Raw genomic sequence first — 25,273 nt, 5'->3', positions numbered from 1 at the left:
ACAATTCTCCATAGCTGTTCTTAAATCATTTTCTTTGGTGTTTTCCATTATTATTCTTAGGGTTGTTCAACTTGGATGTTCAACAGTGGTGTTCTTCACTGTTGCTCTTCATGATTGTACATCACAGGTATTCATGGCTCTCCATTTGTTATTATTACACTGTCTTAACAGCTTTTGTTCACAGTTGTTCTCCGTTGATGTTGTTCATGAATGATCTACATGCCTTCTATTTTTTCTGTTCTACAGTATTGTTCTTCATTGCTGTTAGTGGCTATTCATAGCTTTTTCGTACTTGTTCTTCATCACTGTTCTTAGAGATTCTTAATTGACATGCTTCTTAACTGTTCTTCTTAGTTGTTCTTCATGGCTGTTTTTGTGGTTCTTCAAGAATGCTCCCCAGGCCTGTTCTTCATTAATGATGGTCATGACTATTCTTCATGGCTGTTCCTTGTTCTTCTTGACTACTCTTGATCATTGCTCTCTTCATGGCTATTCTTGATTACCCTCCATGACTTTTCTTTGTTCTTCATGGCCATTCTTTATGATTTCTATCCACGATTGTGCCAAAATGGCAAATGTCAATGCTGGGATGAAATGTGCATTGAAATTAAACATAAGGATGCGTTACATTTAGAAAAAGATACATGTAGAAATTGCATAACAGTACCATTGAATTTAACCTGGTTACTGCATCTTATTCAGGGATGCTACAGAAATCCAAATTAAGAGAGGAAATACAGTGTTCTCCCTGCAAGAAAGAAAACCGAGTATTTGAGTGAGGAAGGAAAGTGCATAATGGTATGTAGAGTGGAACCATGAGTGCAAGAGTGCACGAGATTCAAAGTGGAAGAGGAAAGATCATTAATGGAGATAAGGAAAATAGGAAATAAGATAGAACGCTGCATGACAACACTATCAGTGGGACACTACCAATGGGTTAGGATTACAAAGTCACTCTAGCAACAAGAAGTGCAATGGAGCAACTAGAATGGTAGCTATGCATCAGAGAACATCAAAAAGCAGGAATGAAAAAGGAAGTAAATTTAAAGACCAGTTTAATGCTATACCCAGACAACTATTTTTGCCACGGCAAAAAAACTGACCAAAATCCCTGAGAGAGGAGAACAGAGGTAGTCAAACAGGAGAGATCTTACGCACCCAGCAATGCATAGGAAAGGGAATGGGATTTTCTGCATCTGAGAGATTCAGAATCGTAGAAATTCTGTATTATCTACTTCTCATGCAATATAAGGCCCTCTAGATATAAAGAATACTGACTTAATTAACAAAGTTCTTATACATGTAACATAAATCTTTCCAATCGTTTGCATTAGGTCCTTAATTTACACAAAGTTCCCACAAACCAACACTGCAGATATCAAATGGGAAAAAAAACGAAATAATAATGGCCAGCTTTTATTGCTCTGTTTTCTAAAAGGCTACAAACACTGAAAGTGATAAATGTGATTCCAAAATTAACTACAGTAATACTGAAATCATCTGTCAGAGGAGGAAGAATAAGTGCAACATAAATGTGAGTCATCACCAAATTCTGCTTCTTAAAATGTATGCACTTTGTTCAACAAACCCATGGTCTGTCAATTCACAAAACTAAAAGATTTCACACTTTTCTCCATTTCCTCTTAAAAATACATGAGAGATGATGAACTGAAGTTCCGGAGTACAATGCACTCCATCTAATGTGTCCATACTGGCTCACACCAACATAACAGTTGTATACTGTTAAATCTGTTTAATCTAAGAATGTCACAAAGAGAATTAAAAGTTTAAATATGCTTTGACAACGCAATATCCACAATTAGTAAATACTAAGCTCCTTTGCAAAGCTAACAGAGGTCCTACTTTCAAAAAACAAATGTTTACTGTACAGTGTACTCATTCAAGTAATGGTGGGTTAAATTAATGAAAAAGAAGTCATCAAAAACATAAACACATACAGGAGAAAATGTTTCCTCTATCCCAAAATATTATGAAAATAGTGCAGATGCAAATCTAGCATCACATAAATAATATCTGTATGCTCTGATGATCTGTGGGAGACTGATATACATAATTTTTTCCCAGGTTTGGGAGTAGGCTGCTAGCGACATGTAAAAGCAAATATTAACTTGGATTTTAAATGGTGGCAGGAACCAATGAAATAATCTAGACACATGGAGCAGCAGCACCATGACTCATCGTGTGACATAAGGGACAGTGAAAAGTTAAAACAAACAAATTTATAAAATTTGCACAACTAAAACTCAGTAATCATGTAAACCTACATGACAAATCATTAAGAACAAGCCAATCAACTCATTCTCACACTAAAAGTTCATACCTGATCTTCTACCCCTCATTCTTGTCCTTATGACCGAAAAGAAGCATTTCAGGAAGGCTTTATGACTGGCAAAATAACCCTTGTTGACACCAACAGAAGCACAATTACAAAATTATGAGTGAATGCAAAAACATAAACTAATGTGAAGAATGTAGGTTTTCCAATTTCCTGAACCGTTGTTAAAAATCAACACAATGGAAACTAGTTCAGGGAAAAATTCGAAAATCTTGGTATTACATAAGATTGTGCCAACATCATTAGCTCAATCAGCTAAGACCAATTTACCACAGGTGTGAGTAGAAGTGCATTTTCACACGTGGTGGCTGGTATGACACATACGAAGAGTTGCTTATATTATGCAAATATCCAGGTCTATCAGCAGAAGGGGTAAGCACACCAGTAACACCCGCTCCAATGATATATAATGAGAATGCAAAAGCCTAGCACATAATTTGGAGTAGTAAAATGGAAAATTAATGAGTACGAATAGACATGGCATCTCAAAGACAAAAATTTCCAAATAGTTTGTGGAAAAGTTAGTATACAATCAAACATTACTCATGACTACACAGAAAAAGAAATCAAGGCATCACTTAAATGCTGGTTAACTTACAATTGAGTTAGGTTAACTGTGCCCAGGTTTAGGTGATGACACTAAATATATCATATAAAACAGGCTGTGATCTTCATGCATGTCCTTAACATAAGCAGTCAATTTCCATAGTGATCTGAATTCACAATTTGCCTCTAACTTTGATCTTTGCAGTTTTCATTCTACACTTGCAAAGCAAAGCAGAAGCAAGATGCATTTACTGAACTTCTGATACACTAACATCACCATTTTTCAGGATACCTAGCATTAGATAATCTGCCTTTTTAGTACTATCACCCTAGTTTTGTTGTAGATGATTCTAAGATTATCAGAGTTACTAGTCATTAAAACAAATAAACTGTAGCAATTTACATTCAGTGTCAGTGGGTGGTATGAGGAGTGACAGGACAAGAGCAATTTCAAGCAGTTCCCCAGACAATAGTTTCACAGGCACTAACCTAATACATATACAATGCTGATCCTTCATATACATCAGTGGGCCTCTTTGACACAGAGGTTGATTTCTTTTGTTAACAAAACAGCAACACCATCCTATATAACCTGACTCCTCCTAAAGTCTGTCATTGTGAGAAAAATTCTTGCTCTACCTAGCCTGGCATGTTATCTATGTATTAACACTAAGATACAGAGCTTCACTCCTGAGCAAGAGAAATTCTGAAAACTATACAGATGAGATTTACCAATCACTAATATACCCAAGCATGTGATAATGAATCAGATATAATGTATGTGACTGAGGATATTCAGTATCCTAACATCAAAACTGAGTTGTGTGGACATGACACAAGTACACTCGGCTTGGCTTTCACAAGATATCACCACTGCTTTGTCCTTTCATAGGGATACAGATAATGATGTAGGCAGTAGTGCTACCTGGTGATTCACGCTATTTGACAAATACCATATATAACATTTAATTATTTCCCATACATCAGATGGATGTAAAATGGATGATAAACATAGGTTGTCAAAATTATAATTTTTTGTCAAAACCATATTTTTTTATATATCTTTTCAAATTCCTGAGGTGATATTTCTTTTTCTCCTCTTTTGTTTGCATCCTTCCGCAAGCTTTCACAAGTGGAAATATGTGCTTTATGGCACTCCTTAAATTCTTTATACTGGGAGCTGCAAAAAGAACATCTTCACTAGTTGATCAAGAATATGGTTATCTATCTAGAATGATCAACTTCAGTGGTGGCATGGGTGTCAACTGACACTTTACATAGCAGAGAGCCACAAGCATCAATCTACAAATATAGTTTTCAGCACAAATTGAATTCTGCACATATCATAGGCTCCACTGGTTGGCCAAAAATGGTGCCCCAAACAAAGGATGTTTCTTCTTGTACTCCTGCCACTTTCTCTTGTACTTTTCCCCAATTGCTCATACTCCTTTCTCATAAGTACTGCCCATATATCTCTCTTTTCTCTAACAGCAGTAACTCCCTCGTCCTATCACATACTGCCCTTTTTCAAGTGCCCTCATCCCACCTTGCACATAGCACACACTACACCTGCACATATAAGTACTGCTTCCCTAAATACTCCCACTCCTCATCCACTCCCCTTGTTTCATTTACTCTCACCTCATGCCACTCCTCCCCTGATCTCTCTTGAAATCTCTGTATGCAAGTCACCTGTCCAAGCTGACTCACTTTCACCTTCACCTTGTCACCCATGTTCTCCTTTCTTTTTCTAAAGCTACTACAACGTTTCACCTTTGCCTTCACCAAGAATGACCAGACATCTCACCAGCAGCCCCTCTTAGCTCATTCACATCTAACAGTTTCTCGTTTGTATGCTTGTCAATTAATACATAATCCAAAACTGTCCACTTACCTCAAGCCCCACTTACTCACATATGCTTATGTATGCACCTTTTATTGCCCAGGTTTTCCCAGTAACAAGCTCTTTCAGTGCACAGCTCAAGCTGTTCCCCACTTTCATTTCCATCATATACCCCAAACCCAACAAATCTGCCCTCATCTGCCACATAACCCTCTCTTGCATTTATTGCTTCCTCTTCTGACTAAATTCCTTGCATAGAAATTGCAGCACTCACTCAGCTCCTCAAAAAAAATTTTGCTCCACCTCTTTATTGCCCCACAGTCCACTGACCCCAAGGCCCACTTACCAACATATGCTTATGTATGCACCTTTTATTGCCCAGGTTTTCCCAGTAACAGGCTCTTTCAGTGCACAGCTCAAGCTGTTCCCCACTTTCATTTCAACCATATACCCCATACCCAACAATTCTGCCCTCATCTGCCACATAACCCTCTCTTGCATTCATTTCTTCCTCCTCTGACTAAATTCCTTGCATAGAAATTGCAGAAGCACTCACTCAGCTCCTCAAAAAAAATATTGCCCCACTTCTTTACTCAGCTAGCATCCAGGTGCATGAGCACTGACATTCATCCATCTCTCAAAATCTATTTTGATTTTCACTCAAAACAGTCTGGACTTCACTTTCTTGCACATTTCAACATATTCTTACAACTCTTCCATCATTAGAAGTGCCACTTCCTCTTTTGCTCACTCCCAAACTAACACTTGACTTTACCCCTCAGACATTACCAAGCCATTCTTCCCTCCTCTGCTTGAGCTATGGTGCACTGTGAACTAGAGCATCCAGGGTCCTTTCCCCAAACATATCACCCATCTTTCCTACCTTTTCCTCCTGGTTACATGCAAATACATTTAAAGAAGCAATCACTTCGAAAAAAATCATCCTCCTCTGTATACCTTATTTTCAGTATCACTACCAATTTACCATAACTGTAAAATTCATATCATATATGAGTTTCAAAAGGGTTTCTGTATTCCTAGGTTTATTCTTACTATGTCTTGACATGAAATTTCTTTCAGCAAGAACACATTTTCAATAACTGTATATAATGGGTCTATGGGACAAAAGAGAATAAGGTTTCATTCATTGGAATTCCATGCAACTTAACTTTTTGAGAAAAGCATTTATTCCATTATATGAGGGATACCTATAAAATTGTTGGTATGAAACACAAAAACTACTGTAAAATATTAAAAGAACTAGAAGGAAAAGAACAATATAAGGTAATCTTAAGAGTGACAATAGACAGATGACCACAAAAAAATGCTTGAAATAAAAGCCTCAAATATTGAAAGAAACAGTAATTATGCCTGCAAGTATTCCTGGAAATATATCAAAAAGATGCAAAATGAAAATACATGATAGCCCAACACAAGAGATAGAGATACTCTTCAGTGTTCAGCCAATGTGATGAGAAACCAATATAGAATGAAAGCTGCAGATGATTCAAGCATGATGTATGACAAGAGCTCCATGCTAGCCTTGATCCAAGCTAAATCTGCTCATAGGCATCCCAAGGTGCACTTTTTTCTCTCTCTCTCTCTCAATCCATGGCCAGATTTAAGGTTGTCAATTTGAATTCTACTTTTCATGCGAGATGGGAAATCTAATCATTTAGAATAGTAATGCATAGCATCCCTACGAAGAATCAAACAAGCACATTTTGAAGTAACTTAATCAGTTTGCCCAGTATACACTTAGAGTAAAAATGATGACTGACCTAATACATAAATATATCCTGTTGCATGTACACGCGCAATGGCTTTGAGGTCATCAATCTTGTATCTCACCACATGATGTCTGACAGAATCAACACTGTTGGAAAGTACATGATTTAAGAACTGAAATAAATTCATAGTAAGTACATCATAAGATATGATACTCAACATGTAAACAAATCAAAATATTTTCATCCATCTATCTGTCTATCTATCTATCTATCTATATCTCTGAAGCCTGTTCCCTCCAGGAGCTTCTATCAAAGGGGTGGCCACAGCAAAAAAGTCCATATATCCCTGTCCTTACGTGCCTCCTTCACATACATCATTCCACATATTCTTTCAACTTTTCTCTTCCTGCAGTACTCTGCCACTGTTTCTCCATGTCATATGAGGTCTTCTCACATCAACCTCTTTAATCAGACTATCATACACTTTCCTTGTAAACTCCCACTCTTGCACTCCTCCACATGCCCAATCCACCTCAAAGTATTACATTTTACCTTATCACTCCACAGTTCATTCTCTTTGCATTCACTGCCTTATCAAATCTCTCATACACCCCCATTTCTTTTTTTCATTCCATTTTGTCATACCATATACTCCTCTCAAATAGCTCATTTCAACAGCCTGAATTCTTGACTTTTGCAACTCATTCCATGTCCATATTTTGGCTGCATAGGTCATGGTTGGGAGGACTACGATATCCTTTAATCCTTTCTTCACTTCCATACTTACAACACAACCCTTCATTATTCTATTAAGGGAGCCAATGACTCTTTTACCCTCTACTGCTCTCTCCCTTACCTATTCTTACATATCACTAAACTTACCAAGATAGCTCCTAAGTACCTAAATTCCATCACCTCCTCCAGCCTTAATCCCTACCTATCTATCATGCAGTTTAGTACACTTTCTTCTTTCACACTACAAGGCCTTGAAAAATTTGTACTTTCACTCTTGTTTCTTTATAAACAACATTACTTTACATTCACTCACATTTACTTTCAATTTACAGTCACACTTACCCACATCATAAAACACACTCATTTTCATCCTTCATGAATTATATTCAGCTTACAACAAGAAACAGAATAATAGAAAAAAGGATGAATATCTGAAATAAAAAGCAGGCAAGAAAATGGTCCGTTTTTCTCATGAAAATACAATTCAATACTGTGAGCCTTGAAGAATGTGTGGAAGTCAAGAACATTATCTCCGAAAGCAAAAATGGCTATGTTTGAAGGAATATTGGTTCCAACAATGTTGTATGGTTGCGAGGCGTGGGCTATGGATAGAGTTGTGCGCAGGAGGATGGATGTGCTCGAAATGAGATGTTTGACGACAATATGTGGTGTGAGGAGGTTCGATTGAGTAAGTAATGTAAGGATAAGAGAGATGTGTGGTAATAAAAAGAGTGTGGTTGAGAGAGCAGAAGAGGGTGTTTTGAAATGGTTTGGTTTCATGGAGAGAATGAGTGAGGAAAGATTGACAAAGAGGATATATGTGTCAGAGGTGGAGGGAACGAGGAGAAGTGGGAGACCAAATTGGAGGTAGAAAGATGGAGTGAAAAAGATTTTGAGTGATCAGGGCCTGAACATGCAGGAGGGTGAAAGGCGTGCAAGGAATAGAGTGAACTGGAACGATGTGGTATACCAGGGTCGACGTACTGTCATTGGATTGAACCAGGGCATGTGAAGCATCTGGGGTAAACCATGGAAAGTTCTGTGGGGCCTGGATGTGGAAACGGAGCTGTGGTTTCGGTGCATTATTACATGACAGCTAGAGACTGAGTATGAATGAATGGGGCCTTTGTTGTCTTTTCCTAGCACTACCTCACACACATGAGGGGGGAGGGGGTTGTTATTCTATGTGTGGCGAGGTGGCGATGGGAATGAATAAAGGCAAACTATGAATTATGTACATGTGTATATATGTATATGTCTGTGTGTGTATATATATATACAATGAGATGTACAGGTATGTATATTTGCGTGTGTGGACGTGTATGTACATACATGTGTATGTGGGTGGGTTGGGCCATTCTTTCGTCTGTTTCCTTGCGCTACCTCGCTAACGCGGGAGGACAGCGACAAAGCAAAATAAATAAAATAAAAATCTCTGTCTATATCTCTGATGCCTGTTCCCAACTGAAACTCCCTCATGAGGGTGGCTACGGCAACAGAGTCTATATAGCTAGTGAGCTCCAGTGCCACTTCTTACCGTTTAGTGTCTCATCCTTAACAGGCCACTGGCAGAGAGCAACTCTACTGCAGTGTTTGCAGAGGCTCTTGGCAGTTTTCTCAAATTCCCTCACTCACAAGTCTGTCCAAACCCTTCTCCATCTCGCCTTTCAACACTTAAGGAACAGGTCTAGCCTTAGCATATTTGGGTGTAACATTTGTCAATAGTGACATGAGCCTCAAAACCCTCTATACCATCCTGTCCCTTATCAAATAACATTCTATATTGTTCAAGCATTTCCTCAAGACCTGAAACACTGTTACACACCTCAACTCTAAATATCTCCTTCCAATCCATCTAAAGCTCACACAAACAGATCTTAACTAACAAAGTGGTATATTGACATAACTAGCTACAATTAAAGGCAACTTCAAATTCTGATTTTTGTACTTTACATCATACTCTAGTTTCCCTTCTATGTTCAAAATCCCTCCAATGTAGGTTCTTAACCTAACACTTAAATCTTTTAAAGGCACATACACAAATAACCTCTCATATATATCTTTACTCATTATAGAGAAATCAGCTGCAGTGTCCACTTCCATGGCTACTAATGTATCATTAATGCACAAGCTCACATTATACCTATATCCAATTTTTCCTTCATAACTGTCGTAAATAGTAAACACATGGGCACTTTCATCATTATCAGATTCAGAATTACTAACATTCTCTTTAATACTGTTTTCCATTTCCTTCTTAGCATCTTCAATTATCTTTGCTCTACCTTTCCCACTTCTGGCAGGGGCTGTATAAGCAGAAGCAATATGTCCAATATTCCAGCAACTGTAACATCTTGAATTTTTGAACTTACAATTAAGGCTTTCATGTTTCCCTAGGCATCTCTTACATTCTAAGTCAGCATATGTTCCTTGTTTTGTGGCACAATTCTTCCTTCTAGCTACAGTCACTTTATACACTGACCATAACTGCTCACTGATTCACTTACAGTATTTGGAACAAATTCTCCGGTGCTTTTCTCTGCTAGTTCCACGCTTGTAGCTATCTGGTATGCCTTTTCAAAAGATGAATCAGAGGTGTTCATCAACTGAATCTGTATTTCTTCATAATTCAGACCTATCACAAACCTGCCTCTTAGAGCTTGGTTCAAGAAATGTCCAAAATTACAATGAATGGATAACCTCTTCAAAGCAACTATATGATCACTTACTGATTAATCTTTCCCTCAATCTCTTGTGCCATATTTGTAACTTTTGCCAGTCTCGAGTGGAGCAGGATCAACATGTTTCTTCAGAGTCTTGGTAATCGGAATCATTGTAGTGTCTTTGAGTTTGGCTGGAGCTGGCAAATTGACAAGAGTAGAATAAACATTAGCTCCCACCTGTCGAAAAGATTGTTTTCCTTTTCTCTTCAAGGACCTTTTTCTTCTTAGCATCACCTCCATCATCCATTAATTCATTTGCCAGAAAGAAGTTTTCCCTCTCAGCATCATTCTTTCCCACTTGTCAGATATATTCACTGAAACCAGCCATTATTGCCCAATTTATTACAGTTCTCCACATTCAGAGAAGCCTTCCCTTCAATGGTCACTATCACTTCAAGGATGTCACCATCACCTTGCATAGCCCACCCTCATCACTAGTGTAATATCTTGTGTGAATTAATGGGAAAGGGAAACCATAAACACACTGTAGCTCAGGTGGTTTATTTCTGCCATTCTCACACCATAGGCCTAATACATTATAACTTTGGTAAGAACAGAACTAATAATGTATATCATTCATAATCTATCTGTCATACTTAATCGCTGTTTCCCACTTCAGTAACGTAGCGCCAGGAAACAGACAAAGAATGGCCCATCCACTCATATACACACATATATATATATATATATATATATATATATATATATATATATATATATATATATATATATATATATATATATATATACATAAATCTATCTTCGAAATGAAGAAGATGAAGTGAACCACAGTAGTAGTAACAGAGAAGGAACCCTTCCGCCGCTTAGGTCTAGAAGGAGGAGTCTATCCCGCCTGGGGATAGGGGAGAAAGAATACTTCCCACGTATTCCCTGCGTGTCGTAGAAGGCGACTAAAAGGGAAGGGAGCGGGGAGCTGGAAATCCTCTCCTCTCGTTTTTTTTTTTTTTTTATTTTCCAAAAGAAGGGACAGAGAAGGGGGCCAGGTGAGGATATTCCCTCAAAGGTCCAGTCCTCTGTTCTTGGCGCTACCTCGCTGGTGCGGGAAATGGCGAATAGTATGAAAAAAAAAATATATATACATAAACGCCAATACAAGCACATATATATACATATACATATCAACATGTACGTGCACAGACATATACATATACACACATGTACATATTCATATTTGCTTCCCTTCATCCATTCCTATCGCTACCTCGCCACACAGGAAATAGCATCCCCCCCTTCAGTGAGGTAACGCCAGGAAAGGACAAAAAAAGCCACAACTCCCTATCCTAATCCAGGTCCCATAGACTTTTTCAAGGTTTACCCCAGACGCTTCGCATGACCTGTTATCTCAGAAAGCAAAACTGGGTATGTTTGAAGGAATAGTAGTTCCAACAATGCTATATGGTTGCGAGGCATGGGCTATAGATAGGGTTGTATGGGGGAGGGTGGATGTGTTGGAAAGAAAATGTTTGAGGACAATATGCGGTGTGAAGTGGTTTGATTAAATAATGAAAGGGTAAGAGATATTATTTTTTTTTTTTTATTATACTTTGTCGCTGTCTCCCGCGTTTGCGAGGTAGCGCAAGGAAACAGACGAAAGAAATGGCCCAACCCCCCCAATACACATGTATATACATACGTCCACACAAGCAAATATACATACCTACACAGCTTTCCATGGTTTACCCCAGACGCTTCACATGCCCTGATTCAATCCACTGACAGCACATCAACCCCGGTATACCACATCGCTCCAATTCACTCTATTCCTTGCCCTCCTTTCACCCTCCTGCATGTTCAGGCCCCGATCACACAAAATCTTTTTCACTCCATCTTTCCACCTCCAATTTGGTCTCCCTCTTTTCCTCGTTCCCTCCACCTCCGACACATATATCCTCTTGGTCAATCTTCCCTCACTCATTCTCTCCATGTGCCCAAACCACTTCAAAACACCCTCTTCTGCTCTCTCAACCACGCTCTTTTTATTTCCACACATCTCTCTTACCCTTACGTCACTCACTCGATCAAACCACCTCACACCACACATTGTCCTCAAACATCTCATTTCCAGCACATCCATCCTCCTGCGCACAACTCTATCCATAGCCCACGCCTCGCAACCATACAACATTGTTGGAACCACTATTCCTTCAAACATACCCATTTTTGCTTTCCGAGATAATGTTCTCGACTTCCACATATTCTTCAAGGCCCCCAGAATTTTCGCCCCCTCCCCCACCCTATGATCCACTTCTGCTTCCATGGTTCCATCCGCTGCTAGATCCACTCCCAGATATCTAAAACACTTTACTTCCTCCAGTTTTTCTCCATTCAAACTCACCTCCCAATTGACTTGACCCTCAACCCTACTGTACCTAATAACCTTGCTCTTATTCACATTTACTCTTAACTTTCTTCTTCCACACACTTTACCAAACTCAGTCACCAGCTTCTGCAGTTTCTCACATGAATCAGCCACCAGCGCTGATAAGAGAGATGTGTGGTAATAAAAAGAGTGTGGTTGAGAGAGTAGGAGTTGTGGGTATACAAAATGTGGACATACCGATATGACAAGAACCCCTGATGTTTCAATGTAAGTACCAGAATACACAAATCCACTGAATGTAAAGACTCAAGCTATAAATCAATAGTATAAATTAATCTTTACTTAAACAATGGAATTTCTCTAAGAGACAGCAATCACTAAAAACAACACCATCTTTTCTGAAAGAAATGAGAATGAGAAGACTATCCCTTATGTCTCCTACGGAGGTGCCTTAGTGGGATCTAGGACCATCCGTGCTACAACTTCTGGATTATTAACCAATAAGGATGAAGTTACCTACATCCATCATTGATCACAAGTGTCAATGAAGCAGATGTATAGTATTTGATGTGATTATCACAACACAGAACAGCAAGAAGTTATATTTCTCCATAACTTATAACACTCACTCAAAATACCCTAAAAAATATACCTAAATTTCCATACATTATTCTTTTCTATAATACAGATTTCTCTAGTTCGAGTTGATATGAATATGAATAATACTCACAAAGATGCACTGCTAAATTTTTGAGAAAATGGAATGAGATCTATAGCAAATGGCATGTTGCAGCTCCCCATCACACATGTGACCTTGAAATTCTGAAGCTTTACTTCATATCCTAATTTTTGTAAGCGCCGAGCAAAACGTCTTGCTGCTACTCTTGATTCACTCACTGAAGTGGACCCTGAAGAAAAAATCAAGATGTCAAACTGATCTTTCTTAATCATTATTCTATAGGCATATATCACGTCCCACAAATCAACCTATTGCACTTTTACCAAATGAACACAAAAGATTATGTTGTGACCCACTGTCGCTCCATGAAGTGTCACTTTACAGGTGGTGCCTTGACTCGTTGGCAGGTCAAAATCAACCACTGTAATTATTCCATTAAACAGATGACCTGACCATTTCCATGGAAAGAATTGCTCCAGTACTTGAAGTCCTGGCCACATAACTCAATAAAGAGAACAAATATCAGAGTAAGGAAGGAAGGAAAAATGGGCTGAAGTATCTACAGTGGAATCATCAGCATAAGAGTGAACAAGCTGGAGATCATGTATGGAGAAAAGAAAGATAGTAAGCCAGAATCCTAAGGGACATTGAAAGATTGAGGGAAAGGTTGCTCATCAGCAATTATTACGATGAACCAGCTGGAAAGGATGCTATACAAATGGAAACAGAAGGAAACAAAAACTAAAGAAAGGAACTTTAGGAGGAAAAATTTTATGCCAAACTCCTGTCAAATGCTCTGAAGATGTCAAGGGCTATAATGAAATGCTCACCAAAATCCCAGAAGGAAGAAGTACCAGAAAAGAGTCACATGGGAGAGATCATTGGCAGAACTTGAACCACAAAAGCCATATTGGTAAATAGAAAGAATGGAACAGGATCTAAGGGCTTGAAAAGTGAGATTTAAGTAGAGTTGAAAAGACTATGGCTATAGTGAGAAAAGCCAGAATGGTCTCTTTTCTTGGGGATGGGCTTCAATGTATCATGCTTCTAAAAAGATTCTGAGAGAGAAAATAGGTAAGCAAGAATCAGAGATAACTCTGAGGCATGCTTCCCAAAGATTCAAGAAGTTATGCCATCTATACCATTCAGTTGTCCACATGAAGCTGGAAAAGTACTCACAAGACTGTGCACAAGAAAATGTAGTAGATGGAATATTTCAGAGAATGGAGATGGAGAAGATACCAAAAAGAAAGGTTTTATCAGCAGAGAGTTAGTTATAGCTTGATCATACCAAAAGAGTGCAGGAATGGTTGAATCATACACTTGGTTAAGGATCAGTACATTTATTTGTGAAAGAGAAAATCAACTTGGCACACTTTCTTTTCATGAAAGTGAGTTTGACTTCACAAAAAAAGAAAAAAAAAAACAGCTATACAATGATTCCAAGCCAAAATGAAAGCAGGGTGGAATTCTGGAGATGGTAAGGATTTCATGGCCTGATATGCTGTTCCTAATGCAAATAGCAACAGAGCAGGTAATTAAACCAAGATTTGAAAGAGAGAGTCTAGTGGAAGAAGGGACACAGGACTCCAAATACAAGGCATGATACATTCTGTTGTATGGTCAGTACAGCCGAGGGCATCTCGGCAGGTGAAGCTGTGTTCGTTCCAAAGAAAGTCAGCGAAGTAGCTGCTTAGAGCTGACCACTGAGATCTCTCATATTGATAGACTTGGCATTTCAGAGGATAGAGGATGCATGTGCCCAATAAGAAATAATGGAGGCAAGATTGTGGTACAAGGACCCTGAAAGGACAGAAACAGTGTACATACGGTGGGAAGGTTCAGTGGTGAGAAAAAAATTGTGTTGGAAGAGTGGCTGTGTAGGTCAGAAACTTGTGTTGGGTATCCAATCATTTACTCCATGTCACTATACGTATGGGAAAAATGAAAAGGCCCCAATTCCACCAGATCACCTCGAGGAAAGCTTAAAAAATTATTTTGTAAATTGAACTTGTGGAAGTCTTTATATGCATGATGATGTACATAATAAACAGTCATTCTCCCATGTCATTTACATCTGGGACCCCATACACATCTATCCCTCTCTCCTCCACTTTGTTCCCCTACACATCCATTAAAGTCACCCATTAACGATGGTATCTTCCATGACTGGTTTATCAAGTTGTCTCCACAAAGTATCCTTAATTCTCTTTTCCCTTTAATAACTTGACGCATCAGCAACCATTACAAAAATGATTAAAACCTCACTTCAACTGTACAAATAGTAATCTAGTGCCGAAGTATTTTCAATCAACCATCTTTTCAATCCATTCACCTTTAAGATTCTACTACAAGCAAAAACAAGAGTCTGAATGAGGTGATTTCTCTGAAAAAGAGATCCATTTTGATCTCAATATTTGAAGTCCATTAAGGCTCAAAAGCAGAAAAACTGCAATCTACATGCATGCAAGATGAAGAAGATTTTCACAGGACCATCAATCAGATAAATAAGATATAAATGACATTATAGCAAGCCCTACCTGTACACACTATCCTCCCTGATGAATGTATTGATGCTGTTGCACGAGGCCTCCTTAATTTCATAGTTAGATGCTGTAGGATTGAAGTGTTTGTGATTAGTTAAATCATTTAAATATCTGCATACAGAAATAAAGCACAGATCAAGCACACAACAAGATACATCACTTTTGGGACACTCTCTCTACATACTTTCCAGGTTATCTAATGATAATGTCATACCCAGTTCCACAAATGAAGATCAGATCATATCCTTATTGTATGTATGATTCTACTGTCAACTGTCATTTCAATCAATTGTATCAGAAATTTATACCTTGTGCAGTAAACTGAAGCATCAAAAGAAACTTTCATTTCAATTCAGAATTTTTGTCTGAATAACAAAACTCATTTTTCACCTATCAATGCACATGAAAACATTTGAAATTAATAAGGATATAATGGAACAAGTTCTTCTTTGTACAACCTTTTTTCATACTCCACAATTACTTTCTTCTTATTCACAGAATCTTTCAAAGCACCTTCAGCTCCTTGTCTTATGCTTCCTCAACTTGTGCCTTCCCAGTACCATCCATAATGAATATCAGTGACATTCCCTGTCTCCTCCAAGATGCGTATATCTAAAGCCTTCAGCCTATGGCTGTAGCTTAGCTTTCTTAATTCTGGTACCTCCTTTATTGCACTTATCTACGAGTTCTTTGCTCTTTAGGTGTGGTGGCCAGACATAAGAATCATATTCTAGCTTTGCCCTTATGCAGGATATGAAGAGCTTGTTTTCTGGGATGAAGAAGTAAGATTGTTTGAGAAAGAGAAGAGGTGTTTGGATGACTTTTGCATGGAAGTATTGCAAATAACTGGGAGATGTATAAAAGAAAGAGGCAGGAGGTCAAGAGAAAGGTGCAAGAGGTGAAAAAGAGGACAAATGATAGTTGGGGTGAGAGAGTATCATTAACTTTTAGGGAGGATAAAAAGATGTTTTGGAAGGAGACAAATAAAGTGCATAAGACAAGAGAACAAATGGGAACATCACTGAAGGGGGCTAATGGGGAGGTAATAACAAGTAGTGGTGAAGTGAGGAGATGGAGTGAGTATTTTGAAGGTTTGTTGAATGCATTTGATGATAGAGTGGCAGATACAGGGTGTTTTGGTCAAGGTGGTGTGCAAAGTGAGAAGGTCTGGGAGAATGGTATGGTAAACAGAGAAGAGGTAGTGAAAGCTTTGCAGAAGGTGCAAACCAGTAAGGCAGCACGTTTAGATGGTATTGCAGTGGAATTCATTAAAAAAGGGGGGTGACTGTGTTGTTGATTGGTTGGTAAGGATACTCAATGTATGTATGGTTCATGGTGAAGTGCCTGAGAAGTGGCAGAATGCATGCATAGTGCCATTGCAAAAAGGCAAAGGGGATCAAGGTGAGTGATCAAATTACGGACGTATAAGTTTGTTGAGTATTCCTGGGAAATTATATAGGAGAGTATTGATTGAATGGGTAAAGGTATGTACAGAGCATCAGATTGGGGAAGAGTAGTGGGGTTTCAGAAGTGGTAGAGGATGTGTGGATCAGGTGTTTGCTTTGAAGAATGAATGTGAGAAATACTTAGAAAAACAAATGGATCTGTATGTAGCATTTATGGAACTGGAGAAGGCATGTGATAGGTTTGATAGATATGCTTTGTGGAAGGTATTAAAAGTATATGGGGTGGGAGGTAAGTTGCTAGAAGCAGTGAAAAGTTTTTACCAAGGATGTAAGGCATGTGTACGAGTAGGAAGAGAGGAAAGTAATTGGTTCCCATTGAATATCGTTTTGCGGCAGGGGTGTGTGATGTACTAATGGTTATTTGATTTGTTTATGGATGTGGTGGTTAGGGAGGTGAATGCAAGAATTTTGGAAAGAGGGCAAGCATGCAGTCTGTGGTGGATGAGAGAGCTTCGGAAGTAAATCAGTTGTTGTTCACTGATGATACAGCGCTGGTGGCTGATTACAGTGAGAAACTGCAGAAGTTGGTGACTGAGTTTGGTAAAGTGTGTGACAGATGAAAGCTGAGAGTAAATGTGAATAAGAGCAAGGTTATTAGGTTCAGTAGGGATGAGGGATGACAAGTTAATTGGGAGGTAAGTTTGAATGGAGAAAAATTGGAAGAAGTGAAGCATTTTAGATATCTGGGAGTGGATTTAGCAGCAGATGGAACCATGGAAGCAGAAGTGAGTCACAGGATGGGGGAGGGGGCAAAGGTTCTGGGAGCATTGAAGAATGGGAGGAAGGCAAGAACATTATCTCGGAGAGCAAAAATGGGTATGTTTGAAGGAACAGTGGTTCCAACAATGTTATATGGTTGCGAGGCATGGGCTATAGATAGAGTTGTGCAGAGGAGGGTGCATGTGCTGAAAATGAGATGTTTTAGAACAATATGTAATGTGAGGTGATTTGATCGAGTAAGTACTGAAAGGGTAAGGGAGATGTGCGGTAATAAAAAGAGTGTGGTTGAGAGAGCAGAAGAGGGTGTGTTGAAATGGTTTGGTCACATGGAGAGAATAAGTGAGGAAAGATTGACAAAGAGGATATAAGTGTCAGAGGCAGAGGGAACAAGAAGCAGGAGACCAAACTGGAGGTGGAAGGATGGAGTGAAAAAGATTTTGAGCAGTCAGGGCCTGAACATACAGGAGGGTGAAAGGCACACAAGGAATAGATTGAATTGGAACAATGTGGCATACTGGGGTGGACATGCTGTCAATGGATTGAACCAGGGCATGTGAAGCATCTGGAGTATTCCATGGATGTGGGGGCCTGGATGTGGAAAAGGAGCTGTGGTTTTGGTGCATTACACATGACAGCTAGAGACTGAGTATGAATGAATGGGGCCTTTTTAGTCTGTTCTTGGCGCTACCTCGCTGAAGGGGGGCAGGAATGCTAGTTCATGTGTGGCAGGGAGGCAACGGGAATGGTTGAAGGCGACAAGTAAGAATATGTAAATGTGTATATATGTATATCCCTGGGGATAGGGGAGAAAGAATACTTCCCACGTATTCCCTGCGTGTCGTAGAAGGCGACTAAAAGGGGAGGGAGTGGGGGGCTGGAAATCCTCCCCTCTCACTTTTTTTTTTAATTTTCCAAAAGAGGGAACAGAGAAGGGGCCCAGGTGAGGATATTCCCTCAAGGGCCCAGTCCTCTGTTCTCAACGCTACCTCGCTAATGCGGGAAATGGCGAATAGTATGACAGACAGTATATATGTATATGTATATGTATGTTATGTTGATGTGTATAGGTATGTATATGTGCATGTGTGGGCGTTTATGTATAAGCATGTGTATGTGGGTGGGTTGGGCCATTCTTTTGTCTGTTTCCTTGCGCTACCTCACTAACGCGGGAGACAGCGATTAAGTATTATAAAAATCTTCCTTTCTTTCATACTATTTGCCATTTCCCACATTAGCGGGGTAGCGTTAAGAACAGAGGACTGGGCCTTTGAGGGAATATCCTCACCTGGCCCCCTTCTCTATTCCTTCTTTTGGAAAATCAAAAAAAAATTGAGAGGGGAGGATTTCCAGCCCTCCGCTCTCTTCCCTTTTAGTCGCCTTCTACGACACGCAGGGAATGTGGGAAGTATTCTTTCCCCCCTATCCCCAGGAATGAAATAAAAATAATAATAATAAATAAATAAGAATAATAATAACATAATAGTAATAAAATAATAAAATAATGAATCATAGGGTGGGGGAGGGGGCGAAAATTCTGGGAGCCTTGAAAAATGTTTGGAAGTCGAGAACATTATCTCTGAAAGCAAAAATGGGTATGTTTGAAGGAATAGTGGTTCCAACAATGTTGTATGGTTGCGAGGCATGGGCTATGGATAGAGTTGTGCGCAGTAGGGTGGATGTGCTGGAAATGAGTTGTTTTAGGACAATATGTGGTGTGAGGTGGTTTGATCGAGTAAGTAATAATAGGGTAAGAGAGATGTGTGAAAATAAAAAGAGTGTGGTTGAGAGAGCACAAGAGGGTGTTTTGAAATGGTTTGGTCACATCGAGAGAATAAGTGTGGAAAGATTGACCAAGAGGATGTGTGTGTCAGAGATGGAGGGAATGAGGAGAAGTGGGAGACCAAATTGGAGGTGGAAAGATGGAGTGAAAAAGATTTTGAGTGATCGGGGCCTGAACATGCAGGAGGGTGAAAGGCGTGCAAGGAATAGAGTGAATCGGAACGATGTGGTATACCAGGGTCGACGTGCTGTCAATGGATTGAACCAGGGCATGTGAAGCGTCTGGGGTAAACCATGGAAAGTTCTGTGGGGCCTGGATGTGGAAAGGGAGCTGTGGTTTCAGTGCATTATTACATGACAGCTAGAGATTGAGTGTGAACAAACGGGGCCTTTGTTGTCTTTTCCTAGTGCTACCTCACACACATGAGGGGGGAGGGGGTTGGTATTCCATGTGTGGCGAGGTGGCGATGGGAATAAATAAAGGCAGACAGTATGAATTATGTACATGTGTATATATGTATATGTCTGTGTGTGTATATATATGTGTACATTGAGATGTATAGGTATGTATATTTGCGTGTGGATGTGTATGTATATACACGTGTATGTAGGTGGGTTGGGCCTTTCTTTCGTCTGTTTCCTTGTGCTACCTCTCTAACACGGGAGACAGCGACAAAGCAAAATAAAAATGAATAAATGATATAAAATATATATATATATATATATATATATATATATATATATATATATATATATATATATATATATATATTTCGAAAATGGGAAACAGAAGAAGGAGTCACGCGGGGAGTGCTCATCCTCCTCGAAGGCTCAGACTGGGGTGTCTAAATGTGTGTGGATGTAACCATGATGTGAAAAAAGGAGAGATAGGTAGTATGTTTGAGGAAAGGAACCTGGATGTTTTGGCTCTGAGTGAAACGAAGCTCAAGGGTAAAGGGGAAGAGTGGTTTGGGAATCTCTTGGGAGTAAAGTCAGGGGTTAGTGAGAGGACAAGAGCAAGGGAAGGAGTAGCAGTACTCCTGAAACAGGAGTTATGGGAGTATGTGATAGAATGTAAGAAAGTAAATTCTCGATTAATATGGGTAAAACTGAAAGTTGATGGAGAGAGATGGGTGATTATTGGTGCATATGCACCTGGGCATGAGAAGAAAGATCATGAGAGGCAAGTGTTTTGGGAGCAGCTGAATGAGTGTGTTAGTGGTTTTGATACACGAGACCGGGTTATAGTGATGGGTGATTTGAATGCAAAGGTGAGTAATGTGGCAGTTGAGGGAATAATTGGTATACATGGGGTGTTCAGTGTTGTAAATGGAAATGGTGGAGAGCTTGTAGATTTATGTGCTGAAAAAGGACTGGTGATTGGGAATACCTGGTTTAAAAAGCGAGATATACATAAGTATACGTATGTAAGTAGGAGAGATGGCCAGAGAGCGTTACTGGATTACATGTTAATTGACAGGCGCGCGAAAGAGAGACTGTTGGATGTTAATGTGCTGAGAGGTGCAACTGGAGGGATGTCTGATCATTATCTTGTGGAGGCTAAGGTGAAGATTTGTATGGGTTTTCAGAAAAGAAGAGTGAATGTTGGGGTGAAGAGGGTGGTGAGAGTAAGTGAGCTTGGGAAGGAGACTTGTGTGAGGAAGTACCAGGAGAGACTGAGTACAGAATGGAAAAAGGTGAGAACAATGGAAGTAAGGGGAGTGGGGGAGGAATGGGATGTATTTAGGGAATCAGTGATGGATTGCGCAAAAGATGCTTGTGGCATGAGAAGAGTGGGAGGTGGGTTGATTAGAAAGGGTAGTGAGTGGTGGGATGAAGAAGTAAGAGTATTAGTGAAAGAGAAGAGAGAGGCATTTGGACGATTTTTGCAGGGAAAAAATGCAATTGAGTGGGAGATGTATATAAGAAAGAGACAGGAGGTCAAGAGAAAGGTGCAAGAGGTGAAAAAGAGGGCAAATGAGAGTTGGGGTGAGAGAGTATCATTAAATTTTAGGGAGAATAAAAAGATGTTCTGGAAGGAGGTAAATAAAGTGCGTAAGACAAGGGAGCAAATGGGAACTTCAGTGAAGGGCGCAAATGGGGAGGTGATAACAAGTAGTGGTGATGTGAGAAGGAGATGGAGTGAGTATTTTGAAGGTTTGTTGAATGTGTTTGATGATAGAGTGGCAGATATAGGGTGTTTTGGTCGAGGTGGTGTGCAAAGTGAGACGGTTAGGGAAAATGATTTGGTAAACTAGAGAAGAGGTAGTAAAAGCTTTGCGGAAGATGAAAGCTGGCAAGGCAGCAGGTTTGGATGGTATTGCAGTGGAATTTATTAAAAAAGGGGGTGACTGTATTATTGACCGGTTGGTAAGGTTATTTAATGTATGTATGACTCATGTGTGTGAAAGAAGAAAGTTAAGAGTAAATGTGAATAAGAGCAAGGTTATTAGGTACAGTAGGGTTGAGGGTCAAGTCAATTGAGAGGTGAGTTTGAATGGAGAAAAACTGGAGGAAGTGAAGTGTTTTAGATATCTGGGAGTGGATCTGGCAGCGGATGGAACCATGGAAGCGGAAGTGGATCATAGGGTGGGGGAGGGGGCGAAAATTCTGGGAGCCTTGAAGAATGTGCGGAAGTCGAGAACATTATCTCGGAAAGCAAAAATGGGTATGTTTGAAGGAATAGTGGTTCCAACAATGTTGTATGTTTGCAAGGCGTGGGCTATGGATAGAGTTGTGCACAGGAGGATGGATGTGCTGGAAATGAGATGTTTGAGGACAATGTGTGGTGTGAGGTGGTTTGATCGAGTAAGTAACGTAAGGGTAAGAGAGATGTGTGGAAATAAAAAAAGCGTGGTTGAGAGAGCAGAAGGGGGTGTTTTGAAATGGTTTGGGCACATGGAGAGAATGAGTGAGGAAAGATTGACCAAGAGGATATATGTGTCGGAGGTGGAGGGAACGAGGAGAAGAGGGAGACCAAATTGGAGGTGGAGGGATGGAGTGAAAAAGATTTTGTGTGATCGGGGCCTGAACATGCAGGAGGGTGAAAGGAGGGCAAGGAATAGAGTGAATTGGAGCGATGTGGTATACCGGGGTTGACGTGCTGTCAGTGGATTGAATCAAGGCATGTGAAGCGTCTGGGGTAAACCATGGAAAGCTGTGTAGGTATGTATATTTGCGTGTGTGGACGTATGTATATACATGTGTATGGGGGTGGGTTGGGCCATTTCTTTCGTCTGTTTCCTTGCGCTACCTCGCAAACACGGGAGACAGCGACAAAGCAAAAAAAAAAAAAAAAAAAAAATGACATGGTGAGGTGCCTAAGGATTGGCAGAATGCATGCATAGTGCCATTGTACAAAGGCAAAGAAATACTTAGAAAAGCAAATGGATTTGTATGTAGCATTTATGGATCTGGAGAAGGCATATGATAGAGTTGATAGAGATGCTCTGTGGAAGGTATTAAGAATATATGGTGTGGGAGGCAAGTTGTTAGAAGCAGTGAAAAGTTTTTATTGAGGATGTAAGGCAAGTGTACATGTAGGAAGAGAGGAAAGTGATTGGTTCTCAGTGATTGTAGGTTTGCAGCAGGGGTGTGTGATGTCTCCATGGTTGTTTAATTTGTTTATGGATGGGGTTGTTAGGGAGGTGAATGCAAGAGTTTTGGAAAGAGGGGCAAGTATGAAGTCTGTTGGGGATGAGAGAGCTTGGGAAGTTAGTTAGTTGTTGTTCGCTGATGATACAGCGCTGGTGGCTGATTGATGTGAGAAACTGCAGAAGCTGGTGACTGAGTTTGGTAAAGTGTGTGAAAGATGAAAGTTAAGAGTAAATGTGAATAAAAGCAAGGTTATTAGGTACAGTAGGGTTGAGGGTCAAGTCAATTGGGAGGTAAGTTTGAATGGAGAAAAACTGGAGGAAGTAAAGTGTTTTAGATATCTGGGAGTGGATCTGGCAGCGGATGGAACCATGAAAGGGGCGAAAATCCTGGGAGCCTTGAAGAATGTGTGGAAGTCGAGAACATTATCTCGGAAAGCAAAAATGGGTATGTTTGAAGGAATAGTGGTTCCAACAATGTTGTATGGTTGCGAGGAGTGGGCTATGGATAGAGTTGTGCGCAGGAGGATGGATGTGCTGGAAATGAGATGTTTGAGGACAATGTGTGGTGTGAGGTGGTTTGATCGAGTAAGTAACGTAAGGGTAAGAGAGATGTGTGGAAATAAAAAGAGCGTGGTTGAGAGAGCAGAAGAGGGTGTTTTGAAATGGTTTGGGCACATGGAGAGAATGAGTGAGGAAAGATTGACCAAGAGGATATATGTGTCGGAGGTGGAGGGAACGAGGAGAAGAGGGAGACCAAATTGGAGGTGGAAAGATGGAGTGAAAAAGATTTTGTGTGATCGGGGCCTGAACATGCAGGAGGGTGAAAGGAGGGCAAGGAATAGAGTGAATTGGAGCGATGTGGTATACCGGGGTTGACGTGCTGTCAGTGGATTGAATCAAGGCATGTGAAGCGTCTGGGGTAAACCATGGAAAGCTGTGTAGGTATGTATATTTGCGTGTGTGGACGTATGTAGATACATGTGTATGGGGGGGTTGGGCCATTTCTTTCGTCTGTTTCCTTGCGCTACCTCGCAAACGCGGGAGACAGCGACAAAGTATAATAAAAAAAAAAAAATAAATAAATATATATATATATATATATATATATATATATATATATATATATATATATATATATATATATATATATATATATATATTATATATATCCCTGGGGATAGGGGATTAAGAATACTTCCCACGTATTCCCTGCGTGTCGTAGAAGGCGACTAAAAGGGGAGGGAGCGGGGGGCTGGAAATCCTCCCCTCTCGGTTTTTTTTTTTTTTTTTTTTCAATTTTCCAAAAGAAGGAACAGAGGATTGGGCCAGGTGAGGGTATTCCCTCAAAGGCCCGTCCTCTGTTCTTAACGCTACCTCGCTAATGCGGGAAATGGCGAATAGTTTGAAAAAAAAGAAAAAAGAAATATACGTTGAAATGTATAGGTATGTATATGTATGGACATGTATGTATAAATATATCTATGTCTCTGATACCCATTCCCCCCAGGAACTCCCATCAATTCGGTGGTCATAGTAGAAAAGTCTCCATTTATCCCCATCCTTACATGCCTCCCTCACATACACCATTCCATGTATTCTTCCACCATTTCTCTCCCTCTAGTACTCTTCCACTCTATTTCATGATATCAAAGGTTGTCTTCCTGTCACACCGGCCCCTTTAATCGTATTATCATTCACGCATAAACTTCTCACCTTGCATTCTTTCCTTATGCTCAAACCACCTCGAAATATTACATTTTAACTGCACTACCACTCCACAATTCATTCCCTTTGCATCCCCTACCATACCACAGATCTCAGACACCCCCTCATATCTTTCTTCATTTAATCTAGTCAAACCACATTCTACTCTTAAAGAGCTCATTTTCACAGCCTAGATTCTTGACCTCTGTGGATCAATCCATGTCCATTTTTCAGCTGCAAAAGCCAGGTTCAGGAGGACTATGCTGTCCTTTAATCCTTTCTTCACTTCCATTCTTACACCTCTAATCTTTATTTCATTAAGAAACCCAGTGACTTTTCAACCCTGTTGTGCTCCCCCTGTTATCTCTTACCTAAGATGACTCCTAAATGCTTAAATCCTTCCACCTCTTTCAGTCTTTCTCACCCAATATCTATAACACAGTTTAGTACATCTTCTTGCACTCTATAGGGTTTTACAAAATCTATACTTTCACTCTGTTTCCTTTCAA

General features: G+C 39.8%; 1 protein-coding gene across 1 annotated transcript in view; it reads right to left on the bottom strand.

The window, feature by feature from the left end:
- Window positions 1-1,583: 1,583 nt before the first annotated feature.
- LOC139747058 (TATA box-binding protein-like 1) overlaps window positions 1,584-25,273 on the bottom strand; it is a 35,498-nt gene continuing 11,808 nt past the window's right edge. The window contains exons 3-6 of the mRNA XM_071658843.1: window positions 15,494-15,566; window positions 13,005-13,182; window positions 6,527-6,621; window positions 1,584-4,082 (exon numbers count right to left, since the gene is read on the bottom strand). Of these exons, the coding sequence (XP_071514944.1) occupies window positions 3,928-4,082; window positions 6,527-6,621; window positions 13,005-13,182; window positions 15,494-15,566 (501 nt within the window). The 3' untranslated portion in view covers window positions 1,584-3,927. The remainder of the gene's footprint in view (window positions 4,083-6,526; window positions 6,622-13,004; window positions 13,183-15,493; window positions 15,567-25,273) is intronic.

Source organism: Panulirus ornatus, chromosome 67 (assembly GCF_036320965.1).
Source record: "Panulirus ornatus isolate Po-2019 chromosome 67, ASM3632096v1, whole genome shotgun sequence".
NCBI lineage: Eukaryota > Metazoa > Arthropoda > Malacostraca > Decapoda > Palinuridae > Panulirus > Panulirus ornatus.
This window is presented reverse-complemented; position numbering and strand designations above follow the sequence as displayed.